The following is a 14,495-nucleotide window of genomic DNA, read 5'->3' as shown; positions in this document are numbered from 1 at the left end:
CAGGAGCCACTCCAGAGGCTCCCTGGGGGCAGGCGGGACAAACAGTGATGGCGTCCACCCAGGCGGGGCTGGTGTTGAAACAAGGGTGTGGGGCCTCCCCACAACCAACCAGGTGACCGCAGAGGGAGAGGATCAGAGGGACAGGGTCACAGGGCCTTTACTGTTGAAAACACGAAGGTGCAAGGGGATAAGAGCACTCCCTCAAGACATCTCTTACCTCGAGGCAGGACAAGATGAAGTTCACAGCTTCTTCTGGGGTGAAAACCTTGAAGAGACCATCACAGGCCAGCAAAATGAACCTGTAACATGGAAACAGAAAGGGGTCTGAGTAGCAAAAAGAGGACAGCCCTGGTGATGACGATTAATACCTGCCCACCTAACTGAGGCTAAATGTTTTCAGACCAACTTCACTTCCAGGAGATGGAGATGAAAACTTAAAAAAAAAAAAAATACTTGTAGGTAAATGTGCCATATGTCAGAATCGGGGGTGCCCGTCTCTTCCCCAGTGGGCGGAAGCGTGGCTAATGTAAACCGTAGGTACTGCTGTTTCGACACTTGAGGGAGATCACAAGATAAAAACACCAAGTGTTGTGCTACGTGCACACTGCACCTGCCCACCACAGGCCTCGGGGCACTTCCCCAACAGTGTGACAGTGAGGACGTGGTCTAGACCCCAGGAAGGACCACCACCCCTGCTGTGGTTGGAAAGCTCACGATTTCCCCTCTCCCTTTCACCATCCTGCCCCGGACTCCTAAAAATGGTCACTCTCTCCTCACCCTTCCCTTCTTGCTATAACACTCACGTCTTTGCCCTCATCAGGCATCGGTCAGCACTCCTGGGCACAGGTCTATGTGCAAGCCAGTGGGGACAAGGCCAGCAAGTCAGGCCCCGAGCACTGTGGCACAGACACAGAACCACAACCCCACAAGGGCAGAGCTAGGGCAGCACGCAGACAGGGCCTGGTCTAGTCTGGGGTCGGAGGACGCTCCTGACGCTTCCTTTAGAAAACCAGGCGGGGCTGATAGGGAACATGCCCAGGGCCAAGGCAGGTGGAGACACCGCATGAGGAAGCCCAGGGAGTGGGCAGAGGGGCTGAGGTGGGTCCTTTGTCCCCAGCACTGTGAGCCATGATTCAGACCTCACCTGGCAAAGACTGCCTGCCATCTGGCCAACAGACTCTTCTTTCTACCTTCCCAATCGACTCAGTCCTGTGAGTTCCATTTTCCTGAACTTTCCTCTCTCCTCCTCTCTGGGTCTCCCTGGCTCCTCACGGCCCACTCTTCGACTGGCTGCCCGTCTGCGAGGCCTGGAGCCTTGTCTTCCGACAGCTTCGACTGGAGACAGCAACTACACAGTCTCTTCCTCGACCTCTCCTGGCTCTGCTGACAAACCCTCGCAGTTCTCCACCAGTTGTTATCTCAAATTCAAACTCTTCGGCATGGGACGCAAGACCCTCCACGATCTGTCCCCAAAGGCTCCTGCCACCATCTCCCCACCCACCAGCACCCAACTGGCTGTGCTTCTGTCCCCTCGCGCCTGTGCGCTCCCTGTCAGGAAAGACCCCTCTCCCTACCACTACAGCCCCCCAAGGTGACATGTAGGATTGGAACGATCCATTTCCACGGGGGCTCCCCTATGTGTGACCACGTGAACGAGCCAAAACCACATCCTCTGATGTCCGCTCCCAGAGCCAGCAAAGGCTGAGAGCAGCTGCCCCACCCACCCCCAGCAAAGGTCTGTACACAAACAGCAACCAAGCTGTGTGAGCACACGTGTGCACACATGCCTTTGGCAGGGGTTTACCTGTCATTGGGAGTCAGCTGGCAACGTCTGATGTCAGGCACAGAAGTAACCCCGCAGCGCTTGTACTGCCCGTCCCCGATGGAACGGGACACCTCCAGCACACCCAAGACACGCCCGTCCCTAAAACGAGGAGAAAACACTCAGCCTCCATCTGGCAGACCGTGTCCACAGCACTGAGAATCTGCTCCTAAAGCAGAGAGCCCATGGAGCCGCCCCTTCCTGCCCTGCCCAGGGAGAGGGCCGACTCCTGTGCTGGCTGCTCGGCCCACCACAACACCGCTGCCTGCCCGGGGTGCCAGGGCCCAGGGAGAGGGCCGACTCCTGTGCTGGCTGCTTGGCCCACAACAACACTGCTGCCCGCCCAGGGTGCCAGGGTCCAGGGAGAGGGCCGACTCCTGTGCTGGCTGCTCGGCCCACCACAACAACACCGCCGCCCGCCTGGGGTGCCAGGGCCCAGGGAGAGGGCCGACTCCTGTGCTGGCTGCTTGGCCCACAACAACACTGCTGCCCGCCCAGGGTGCCAGGGCCCAGGGAGAGGGCCGACTCCTGTGCTGCCTGCTCGGCCCACCACAACAACACTGCCCGCCCAGGGTGCCAGGGCCCAGGGAGAGGGCTGACTCCTGTGCTGTCTGCTCGGCCCACCACAACAACACTGCTGCCCGCCCAGGGTGCCAGGGCCCAGGGAGAGGGCCGACTCCTGTGCTGTCTGCTCGGCCCACCACAACAACACTGCTGCCCGCCCGGGGTGCCAGGGCCCAGGGAGAGGGCCGACTCCTGTGCTGTCTGCTCGGCCCACCACAACAACACCGCTGCCCGCCCGGGGTGCCAGGGCCCAGGGAGAGGGCTGACTCCTGTGCTGTCTGCTCGGCCCACTACAACAACACTGCTGCCCGCCCAGGGTGCCAGGGCCCAGGGAGAGGGCCGACTCCTGTGCTGTCTGCTCGGCCCACCACAACAACACTGCCGCCTGCCCGGGGTGCCAGGGCCCAGGGAGAGGGCCGACTCCTGTGCTGTCTGCTCGGCCCACCACAACAACACCGCTGCCCGCCCGGGGTGCCAGGGCCCAGGGAGAGGGCCGACTCCTGTGCTGTCTGCTCGGCCCACTACAACAACACCGCTGCCCGCCCAGGGTGCCAGGGCCCAGGGAGAGGGCTGACTCCTGTGCTGTCTGCTCGGCCCATCACAACGACACCGCTGCCCGCGCGGGGTGCCAGGGCCCAGGGAGAGGGCTGACTCCTGTGCTGTCTGCTCGGCCCATCACAACGACACCGCTGCCCGCGCGGGGTGCCAGGGCCCAGGGAGAGGGCCGACTCCTGTGCTGTCTGCTCGGCCCACCACAACAACACTGCCCGCCCGGGGTGCCAGGGCCCAGGGAGAGGGCTGACTCCTGTGCTGTCTGCTCGGCCCACCACAACAACACTGCTCGCCCGGGGTGCCAGGGCCCAGGGAGAGGGCCGACTCCTGTGCTGTCTGCCCAGGATGCCAGGACCCAGGGAGAGGGCCGACTCCTGTGCTGTCTGCTCAGCCCACCACAACAACACTGCCACCCGCCCGGGGTGCCAGGGCCCAGGTAGAGGGCCAACTGCTGTGCTGTCTGCTCGGCCCACAACAACACTGCCGCCCGCCCGGGGGTGCCAGGGACTCTGCTGACGGGAGCCGCGCCCTGTGGCCGCTGGGTGGCAGCGCTTGCCCAGGCTTGATGTGATGCCAGCAGTGGTTCCCATCACTGGAGGGCAAATGCCGGCACCCAGGCCCCACCCTACAGACGCAGACCTGGCTGGCCTGCTACGGAGCCTGGCCTGCTTTGTGCTGTTGTTTTTTCATCTTGAAACAGCTCGGGCGATTCAAGCGCACAGCCAGGGTTAAGGATGGCTGGAACAGAGGATGTGCGCATTTCAACCTCGTTAGATTTGGACAATACCCAGGAGTGACCAGCCCCAGATCCTGAGAAGCATTCTCTTTACATGAAGTATGGGTGTGACTTGAATGGCAGGATCCTAACGACATTAGTGACCCTAATACCTGGTGCACGCCTCCCCCTCCCCAGTTATAAACCAGGGACCCCAATGCCTGGTGCCCCCACCCCCAACATAAACCAGTCTGGTTCCAATAAGGTCAGCGGTAGTGTCGGTCTGCAACGCAAGCCTCAGGAAACCCGGTCAACACCAGCACAGCTCAGCACAGAAAACCTGAAACAATTCCTAAATCTGGTGAAGAAAAATGTGACCCCATGGAACCTACCATCTTCATTCTCGTTCGTTCAAGTCCTACACGGAGTGAACTAACGCAGGAACAGGAGAAAAACGTGACCCCACGGAACCTATCATCTTCATTCCCGGTCATTCAAGTCCTACGCACAGTGAACTAACGCAGGAACAGGAGAAAAAAGACATCTGACACGACTGCTGGGCCAGGAAAAGCCACTCATTTCAGAAAAGGTCTTCGCGATGACATGGCACTCTGCCTACACCCCTTGCACTCTCCTACCTGGGGCTGTGTGCCAGTGGGCTGACAGCACCAAGTCAGAGCTTCCAGCATCATGACAGCATCAAGCTATGCCTTATGAATTTTCAGTAAAAGTTTAGTTAGGAGTCAGCCACAGCAGACATGCAGACTTTATACCTCCTGGCCTGCATCTGTCCTTCTCAACTGCTATCTTCCCCATACACACTACAAACCGGGCCAGGTTCCCAGCATGTCTGTGAGACCCTGGACACAACAGAAAGCGGCATGTTGGGCAGCATCTTCTCCCCCCAAAACTGCTAAAAAGTCATTCTCCTGCCCCTACCCAAGACAGCGGGTCTCAGCCCACCAAGCCAGCTTGTCCTGCTACTTAGTCCTGGTGTCTCTGGGACCTGTATCCTGCCCTTAGGCACTTCAAGGTTTCCCTCACACAGCATTTTTCTCCTGTTTTCTGCCAATCAATCAGAAAACTGTGTTCCTATTGATGGGTACACCATCCAACAGAGTCCTTCAGACCTCTTTGGCTATTTTTGCTGGAATTCCTGTCCCAGTTCTCTCGTCACACTCACAGAGGGGCAAGGGCAGAGGTGCTGGGACTCCTGCTCTGACTAGACTCCTCCGGCATGCGAGTAACAGCAGGGGGGTCTGTCTCAGGAAACACACAGCTGCAGAGAAAAAGAGGGAGGTAGGGCTCTCTCTTCTTCTGACTGTCTGAGGAGTGGCAGATGCCCAGATCCCGAGTTCTAATGTGATGGGTGCTACAGAGGTAACCAGAGGTAGACTCCAGAACTTTTTTAGTTGTCAGAGAGCTATAACTGAGCAGGCCCAGGGCACGTGGCACTGCCAAGTTTAGATCTACACGCCCCTGTGCAAGCCACCCTCAGCTGGCCAGCTGCCTTCCTCACGAGCAAGACAAGACTGTCTTTGCTCTGCGGAGCTCACTGGAGTATGACGCTGAGGACAGCTCCCAACACAGCTTCTTACTTAGATTTTTAACCAGGGAAATGTTTAATGAGGGGGAAAAACCCTAAAATGGGAAACACACAGAAACAAGTGACCCTATAATCAGTGGGTTGACACACCCACGGTGAGCGCACCCATCCACTCTGTGCACAGTTGTCTGTCCGCAGTGAGGTGATCTCAAGACAGAAGGACTGCAAGAGTCCTAGGCCCCATCAACAGTGCTCATTTTGATATGATTTTGAAGCTGTTTTGGAAAATAAGTATGGTAACATGATTTATTATGAACAAAGATTTTCAATGTAAAAGAGCTACGAGTATTAAGTCAGAAGGCCCTGAGTGGTGCGAAGGATTAAGCATTCAGTTGCTGATTGATACGCGTGGGGCTGCCACGAGTCGAAGCCGACTCAACAGCCGCTGGTTTATATGATATTAAGTCAAGGAAGTTAAGAAAAAACCCTGTAGACTCTGAAGAGGAACACCAACCTCACGACTGCTCACGGTTTAAAACGTGTCTGTGTTCCCTAGCACCATCTCTGAGCCCGCTGAGAGTCAAGGACACTCTGGCTGAAGTGGGCACCTGAGCACACGGCTCTCAGGTTTCAGAGGTGAACACAGATGTGTCGCAGGACACAGGGGGCAGCAGGTGGAACCCCCACTGGCCACACCCAGGGTGAGTTGAGCCCAGTGAGTCACCGGGCAGGGGCTGCGAGAAGGGGACAGGAGAGTGAGCCACCATCGTAACTGCAGGGGCCATTTCGCCATGCACTGGTGATCAGAGAAAGGGGTCATGTCAAACCCGCTTTTTTAGAGAACGAGGAAGAGACGCCTTTCTTCCCAGAATGCCTGCTAACAGATGTGGAGCCAATCGCTGCACTAGCAAATAGCCCTTTGCCATCCCTAACGAGATAACTGACTCCGGCAAGATCATCGTGGGATGTCAACAGCAGCATGTGAAAAGGTGACAGGAAAGACAGCACAAGGTACCAAGTGTACGCGTCCCCAGAGATTGCCTGCCGACACAGAGGGAAACGGGACTCCTGCTCTGGAGAGACTGGGCTGCGGCCACCACAGCAAGTGACGGAACTGGTGTCACCACCAGGGACAGTGCTGGCTACTGAAGAGCGGGACCACCGAGTACACAGCACCCCCCCGAGATGTGTTTCCTAAATAGTTTTATCTGAATCCAAAGAAGCCTTGAGACCTAATTTCCAGTTCACAGGAAATACATGGCAAAAGAAACAACATAAATGAAACCACGAACAGACAGGCGAACCTGGACTCCTTCCCAACAGCTGTGTGGACTATGAAAAGGTCAGAGTCTAGACAAATATGGAGAAAGAGACACAATCAAATGTAAACCGTGAATGCTGTGTGAAACGAAGACACTGTGGGGACAACGGGAATACAGACGGGTTACTAGAGAATCTAATACAACCTAAGGAATTCCTCTCTTCCTAGGTGCCACCATGGTGGGTGGTTATGTGTTAAAGTCCTTCTGGCCAGGAGATGCCCACTTCCATGTGGAAGGAAAAAATGATGAAGTAGAAGAACTGACCAGAAGATTTCAAAGGGTGGCTCCACGAGACAAAGTATTATAAAGACATGTGCAAAGAGCTGGAGATGGAAAACCTAAAGGGAAGAACGTGCTCGGCGTTTCTCAAGCTGAAAGAACTGAAGAAAAAATTCAAGCCTTGAGTTGCAATAGTGAAGGATTCTATGGGGAAAATATTAAATGATGCAGGAAGCCTCAAAAGAAGATGGAAGGGATACACAGAGTCATTATACCAAAAAGAATTAGCTGAAGTTCAACCATTTCAAGAGGTGGGGTAAGATCAGGAACCGATGGTACTGAAGGAAGAAGTCCAAGCTGCTCTGAAGGCATTGGCGAAAAACAAGGCTCCAGGAATTGATGGAATATCAATTGAGATGTTTCAACCAACAGATGCAGCGCTGGAGATGCTCACTCGTCTATGCCAAGAAATGTGGAAGACAGCTTCCTGGCCAACTGACTGGAAGAGATCCATATTTATGCCTATTCCCAAGAAAGGTGATCCAACCGAATGCAGAAATTACCGAACAATATCACTAACATCACACACAAGCAAAATTTTGCTGAAGATCATTCAAAAACGGCTGCAGCAGTGTATCAACAGGGAACTGCCAGAAATTCAGGCCGGTTTCAGAAGAGGACGTGGAACCAGGGATATCATTGCTGATGTCAGATGGATCCTGGCTGAAAGCAGAGAATACCAGAAGGATGTTTACCTGTGTTTTATTGACTATACAAAGCCATTTGACTGTGTGGATCATAACGAATTATGGATAACACTGCAAAAAAGGGGAATTCCAGAACACTTAATCGTGCTCATGAGGAACCTGTACATAGATGAAGAGGAGGTTGTTCGGACAGAACAAGGGGATACTGATTGGTTTAAACTCAGGGAAGGTGTGCATTATCAAGGTTGTATCCTTTCACCATATGTATTCAATCTGTATGCTGAGCAAATATTCCAAGAAGCTGGATTATACAAAGAAGAACGGGGCATCAGGATTGGAGAAAGACTCATTAACAACCTGCATTTTGCAGATGACACAACCTTGGTTGCTGAAAGTGAAGAGGACCCGAAGCACTTACTAATGAAGATCAAAGACCACAGCCTTCAGTATGGATTGCACCTCAACATAAAGAAAACAAAAATCCTCACAACTGGACCAATGGGCAACATCATGATAAACGGAGAAACGACTGAAGTTGTCAAGGATTTCATCTTACTTGGATCCACAATCCACACCCATGGAAGCAGCAGTCAAGAAAACAAAAGATACACTACACTGGGCAAATCTGCTGCAAAGGATTTCTTTAAAGCTTTGAAAAGCAAAGATGTCACCTTGAAGACTAAGGTGCCCCTGACCCAAGCCATGGTATTTTCAATTGCATCATATGCATGCAAAAGTTTGACAATGAATAAGGAGGACCCAGGAAGAACTGATGCATCTGAACTGCGGTGTTGGAAAGAATATAGAATATCGAATGCTGAGTGGACTGCCAAAAGAATGAACAAATCTGTCCTGGAAGAAGTACAACCAGAATGCCCCTTAGAAACAGGGATGGGGAGACTGCGTTTTACATACTTTGGACGTGTCGTCAGGAGGGATCAGTCCCTGGAGATGGACATCACGCTTGGTAAAGAAAGGGTCAGTGAAAAAGAGGACGACATTCAACAAGATGGACTGACACAGCAGCTGGAACGATGGGCTCAAGCATAACAAGGATCGTAAGCATGGTACAGGACCGGGCAGTGTTTCGTTCTGTGGTACGCAGCGTCGCGACAGCACCCAAGAACAACACGCGGAAGGTGACACGTCACGTCTGTGTCTGTGTGGAGGGTGACGTGTCACGTCTGCGCTGACTCCTGGAGCCCATCCTGACACACACACACACATAAATGGCAAATGTGGCAAAAGGTTTCACTGCTCAATCCAGGTGGCAGATACTGAAATGTATTATTATTTTAAAATTCTCCCTGTAGGTATGGAAATTTTAATTAAAAACGTCAGAGAAGAAAAAAAGGAAAGCTGGTCTGAGCCTCAGACAGGGGAGCTGGACCACAACCCTGGCCCTTTTCCGAGCCTGCGCTCATTGCTGAAGGAGGGGCTCAACCACGCCTTGGTCAAACGGTTATCTTCAAGCATCTGAACTCTGCTCTTCATGAAGAGGGATCTAGGAAACAGGAGGTAACTGCCACACAGCTAACCCTGCTTACAGCCATGTCGTTGCTGTTAGGTGTTGTCGAGGTGGCTCTAATTCACAGCGATCCCACGTACAACAAAATGAAACACTGTTCATTCCTGCGCCATCCTCACAATCGTTATGCTTAAGTCCACTGTTGCAGACACAGTGTCAATCCATCTTGTTAGGGTCTTCCTCTCTTTCGCTGACCCTCTACTTTACCAAGCATGATGTCCTTTTCCAGGACCTAATCCCCCCTGACAGTATGTCTTAAGTATGTGAGACAAAGTCTCGCCATCCTTGCTTCTAAGGAGAATTCTGGCTGTACTTCTTCCAAGACAGATTTGTCCATTCTTTGGGCATATATTCCATATTCTTCACCAACACCATAATTCAAGGGTTCTTCTTTGGTCTACCTTATCCGTTGTCCAGCCTTCACATGCATACAATGTTACTGAAAATACCACAGCTTGGGTCAAGTGCACCTTAGTCCTTAATGTGACATCTTTGCTTTTTAACAATTGAGAGGTCTTTTGCAGCAGAGCTATCCAACTCAACGCATGGTTTTATTTCTTGACTGCTGCTTCCATGGTTGGTTATGGATTCAAGTCAAACGCAATCCTTGACAATTTCAATCTTTTCTCCATTTACCATGACGGTGCTTACTGGTCCAGTTATGAGGATTTTTGTTTTCTTTATGTTGGTTATGTTGGTTAAGAAGACTGAAGCTGTGGTCTTTAACCTTTAACCTTCATCAGTAAGTGCTTCAAGTCCTTTTCACTTTCAGCAAGCAAGGTTGTGTCATCTGCATAACACAGGCTAATGACTCTTTCTCCAATTCTGATGCCTCATTCTTCTCCGTGTAATCCAGCTTCTTGGATTATCTGCTCAGCATACGGACTGAATAGGCATGGTGAAAGGATACAACCCTGATGCACACCTTTCCTGACTCTAAACCATGCAGTACCCTCTTGTTTCACATCTTCTTCTCAATCTGGCTTGACTATCTGGTAGTTCCCTACAGACGTATGGCTGCAACCACTTTTCAATGATCTTCAGCAAAATTTTACTTGCATGTGATATTAAGGATATTGTTCGATTTCTACATTCTGTTGGATCACCTTTCTTTGGAATGGGTACAAATATGGATCTCTTCCAGTCAGTTGGCCAAGTAGCTGTCTGCCAAATTTATTGGCACAGATGAGTGAGCACTTGCTTTTTGAGTCCTTTTGCTGAAACATTTCAATTGGTATTCTATGCATCCCTGGAGCGCTGTTTTTCTCCAATGCCTTCAATGCAGCTTGGACCTCTTCCTTCAGTAACATCTTGTTCATACGCTACCTCCTGAAATGGCTGAAGGTCAACCGATTCTTTTTGGTATAATGACTGTGTATTCCTTTCATCTTCTTTTGATGCTTCATGCATTATTACTTTCCCCATAGAATCCTTCGATATTGCAACTCGAGTCTTGTTTTTTCCTTCAGTTCTGTCAGCTTGAGAAACGTTGAACATATTCTTCCCTTTTGGTTTTCTATCTCCAGGTCTTCGCACATTTCGTTATGGTACTTCGTTTTCTTGAGCTGCCTTTGAAATCTTCTGTTTACCTCTTTTACGTCATTATTTTTTTCTTTTGCTTTAGCTACTCTATTCAAGAGCAACTTTCAAAGTCTCTTCTGATACCCATTTTGGTCTTTCTTTTCTTTTTAATGACCTCTTTTTTCATGTATGATATCCTTGATGTCATCCACAACTCGTCTGGTTTTCGGTCATTAGAGTTCAAGGCATCAAATCTATTCTTGAGATGGTCTCTAAATTCAGGTGGGACATAATCGAGATTGTACTTTGGCTCTCATGGACTTATTCTAATTTTCTTCAGTTTCAACTTGAACTTGCATATGAGCAATTGATGGTCTGTTCCACAGTTGGCCCCTGGCCTTGTTTTTTCTTTTCTTTTTTTTTAATTTATTTCTTTATCCTGCTTTAGGTAAAAGTTTACAAATCAAGTCAGTCTCTCATCCAAAATTACACACACCTTGCTGTGTACTCTTAGATGCTCTCCTCCTAAGGAGACAGTACATTCCTCCTGTCTACCCTGTATTCCCCATGTCCATTCAACCAGCTCCTGTCCCCCCTCCCTTCTCATCTCACACGACAGGAGTTGCTCACATAGTCTCATTTATCTACTGGAGCCAAGCAGCTCATTCCTCCCCAGTATTATAGTCCCCTGGCCTTCTTCTGACTGATGATACTGAGCTTTTCCATCATCTCTCCACAGATGTAGTCGATTTGATTCCTGTGTATTCCATTTGGCAAGGTCCATGTGGACAGTCGCTCTTTATGTTGTTGAAAAAGGTATTTGCAATGAAGAAGTCATTGGTCTCGCAAAATTCTATCACACGGTCTCTGGTGTCACTTCTGTCACCAAAGCCTTTATTTTTCAATTACCAATCCTTCTTATGGCCACAAGACTGACAATATCAAATTCTCTTCATGGAGTTCAGGAAAAAACACAACTCTAAAGTGATAAGAAAATGCAGGAAAGGGGATGATGGCATTGATGTTAGGGTCACATCCTCAGCACTGACCTCCATAGTGCTGAGCACAGTGGTCAAGGTAGCAAAAATTGGGCCAAGGACACTGCCTGTGGTCTGAAACCAAGCCTATGATGCCATCACTGCTTGTGCAGACAGCCTCGGAAGAGGCCGAATTTGTCCCTTACTCAGTCAGGAGCTCTGACCAAATTCTACACCCCATGAGTTCTGACTGCTCTCCAGAGACCTCACTCATCGCTGGTTCCAAACAGCCTGAAGCAACAGCAGAGACCTCCCCAGTGAGCTATGGAAGAGAAGCTACACTCGATGGACCGATAACTGCAGCCTCACGTTCACGTTACTTCTCTCATTTCCATCTGAAAATAAAATCCTAATGGTCAAACTATAAAATGAACCAGAAAAACACATCTGACCAAATGACCATGCAATGCCCCTGCAGTGGAATTATCTAGAAAGACTGAAGTCCTACTTTAGCTACCTTGGGGCCCTGGTGGCGCAGTGGTTAAGTGTTTGGCTGCTAACTAAAAGGTCGGCAGTTCCTATCTACCAGCCGCTCCTTGGAAAAGCCATGGGACAGTTCAACTGTGTCCTATAGGTTCACTATGAGTCGGAATTGACCTGACAGCAACGAGTTGTGTGTGTTTTTTCTGGTTGTAGCTACCTTAGAGAGACAGCATATGGCGTTCAAAGATTAAAGAGAAGAAATCACTGAAGACAGCCCCAGTTAGACGCGGCCTCTGAGCCAGGGCAGCTGTCCGTGGGAGGCCAGAAACAGCACATATCACCAATACTACCTTAACCACTTTACATTCTCTCGGGGGAATTCTCCCCAAAATATGACTTATTCAGTTGTGATAAATGATGGTGTTTATGTAAGCTACTAGGCACAGAGAAGATGTTGCGAACAGTGAGCCTGGAATTGAGACAGGTTTTATCCCTTTCGGATGAGGGGGCTGTCTCTTGCATACATGCTGCGCTATCTGGACAGATGTGAATACGTCCACTCCAGTGCTGCCCTCAGGCGGAGTGTCATCACCCTTAAGTGGACGCTGGGAGGAGCCCTCCTTCCCCAGATGGCAGGCCATTACCTGACGTTCCCTCCAGCCTTTTGTATCCGCATCCGCTCTTCGTACTGGGTGGGGTTGTGCTCTTTGCTGAGGCTCAAGGCTGCATGTTTCTGACTCTCCTCATTGTAGCGGCACAGTATGGCCTGGGGAGAGCAAGACCACACAGACTCATGAATTCAGTGAGCCTGGCAGCTGTAGTCACCAGCTCAAGAGAAAGGTTACTGTGGAGTTTCAGGTTCAGCCTCTTGCTGACGAACTTGCAGGAAACAAACACACACAGAAGCCCAAGCATAAAGCAGGGCAAACAGCAAGATGGGCTATGGAAACCCAACAAGGAGAGAAGCCCTGAGTCTCGGTCTTGACCTGGTGTAAACTTTGCTGGATGCCCACAGCCAATCGCTCACCCTTCTCTGGGCTGCAGCCCTCTCTTCTGTGAAGCAAAAGGGAGGCTCCTTTGGCAGTGCCCCGACCACGAGTCTACATGAGGCAAAGACGAGGGCGAGTGTTGATGCGCAGATAAGGGTCACTGCGTGCTAACCACCATGAGGTGGGCTCACTGTGTCTGCCTCACAGAGGAAGCTGAGGTAGGTTCACTGCGTTTATCTACCAGAGGAGGAAGCTGAGGTAGGTTTACTGTGTGTACCTCACAGAGGAGGAAGCTGAGGTAGATTCACTGCATCTATCTAACAGAGAAGGAAGCTGAGGTAGATTCACTGCATCTATCTAACAGAGAAAGAAGCTGAGGTAGGTTCACTGAGTCTACCTCACAGAGGAGGACACTGAGGTAGGTCCACTGTGTCTACCTCATAGAGGAGGAAGCTGAGGTAGGTCCACTGTGTCTAACTCATGGAAAGGGAAGCTGAGGTAGGCTCACTGCATCTACCTCACAGAGGAGGAAGCTGAGGTAGGTCCACTGCGTCTAACTCAGAGGACGAAGCTGAGGTAGGCTCACTGCATCTACCTCACAGAGGAGGAAGCTGAGGTAGGTCCACTGCGTCTAACTCAGAGGACAAAGCTGAGGTAGGCTCACTGCATCTACCTCACAGAGGAGGAAGCTGAGGTAGGTCCACTGCGTCTAACTCAGAGGAGGAAGCTGAGGTAGGCTCACTGCATTTACCTCAGAGAGGAGGAAGCTGAGGTAGGCTCACTGTGTCTGCCTCACAGAGGAGGAAGCTGAGGGCCAGAGGATAAAGAACTTGCCTGAAATCATACAGCAGCACCAGTATTCAAACTGGCTGTGACTCCAAAGTCTCTTTTGCCGATTTTACTCATGTTATTTTTGACATCGTTTCATCTAAACACTAATGTCCTATTACTTGAGACAGTCTACTAGAGATAACCATATGCACATTCCAGTCACTGCAAAAGCAACTGGGCAGGTGTACAGGCAGCTATCTCCAGGCCTGAAGATGTTGCTGAACTGTGGATTGAAGGAGCCTGGAGGCTGAATGAAAACTGATGATGGAGTTGACAATGGTCCTGACAGGGGAGCCAGGACTGAAGTTGAGCAGCCCTGTGGGACGCATGGGTGTCACCAGTGGGAACCAATGCCCCGGGCTTTCTCCCCTGGTCATGCAGACTGAGCTCAGTGGGTAAATGGCACACTACCTCATACCTTTCTAGTTACAGATTTTGAGTCATTCTGAAATCACTGAGGCCAGGTAACGACATTAGAGAATACTTGAGCTCCTTGCATACCCAAAGTGCCATCTAAAGAGTTCACAAAAAGACAACAGGAAGAAGAACACACAAAAGCGGAAGCGGCACAAGTCTTTCCAGCACACAAGCCACCACACGCCGGGCTGCTGCTTCCTGCAGGAGCCCCGGGTTAACTTCTGCAGGAGGGCACGCTGCAGCCCCCAAGAGCACAGGCCGACCCAGCGTCATCGCTTCGTCTCATCCGACACGTGCCTGCT

The 14,495-nt window shown here is 50.9% G+C and overlaps 1 protein-coding gene across 3 annotated transcripts in view; it reads right to left on the bottom strand.

Moving 5' to 3' along the window:
- The window catches only part of ILKAP (ILK associated serine/threonine phosphatase), a 36,489-nt gene that overhangs the window by 326 nt on the left and 21,668 nt on the right, over positions 1–14,495 (bottom strand). For all 3 annotated transcript variants that reach the window (XM_064286454.1, XM_064286455.1, XM_064286456.1), the window contains 3 exons: positions 12,601–12,722; positions 1,805–1,924; positions 218–299 (listed from right to left, as the gene is read on the bottom strand). In XM_064286454.1, coding sequence (XP_064142524.1) covers positions 218–299; positions 1,805–1,924; positions 12,601–12,722 — 324 coding nt within the window. The remainder of the gene's footprint in view (positions 1–217; positions 300–1,804; positions 1,925–12,600; positions 12,723–14,495) is intronic.

Source organism: Loxodonta africana, chromosome 6 (assembly GCF_030014295.1).
Source record: "Loxodonta africana isolate mLoxAfr1 chromosome 6, mLoxAfr1.hap2, whole genome shotgun sequence".
In the NCBI taxonomy this organism is placed as follows: domain Eukaryota; kingdom Metazoa; phylum Chordata; class Mammalia; order Proboscidea; family Elephantidae; genus Loxodonta; species Loxodonta africana.
The sequence above is the reverse complement of the archived record's forward strand: the minus strand, read 5'-3'. Positions and strand labels throughout refer to the sequence as shown.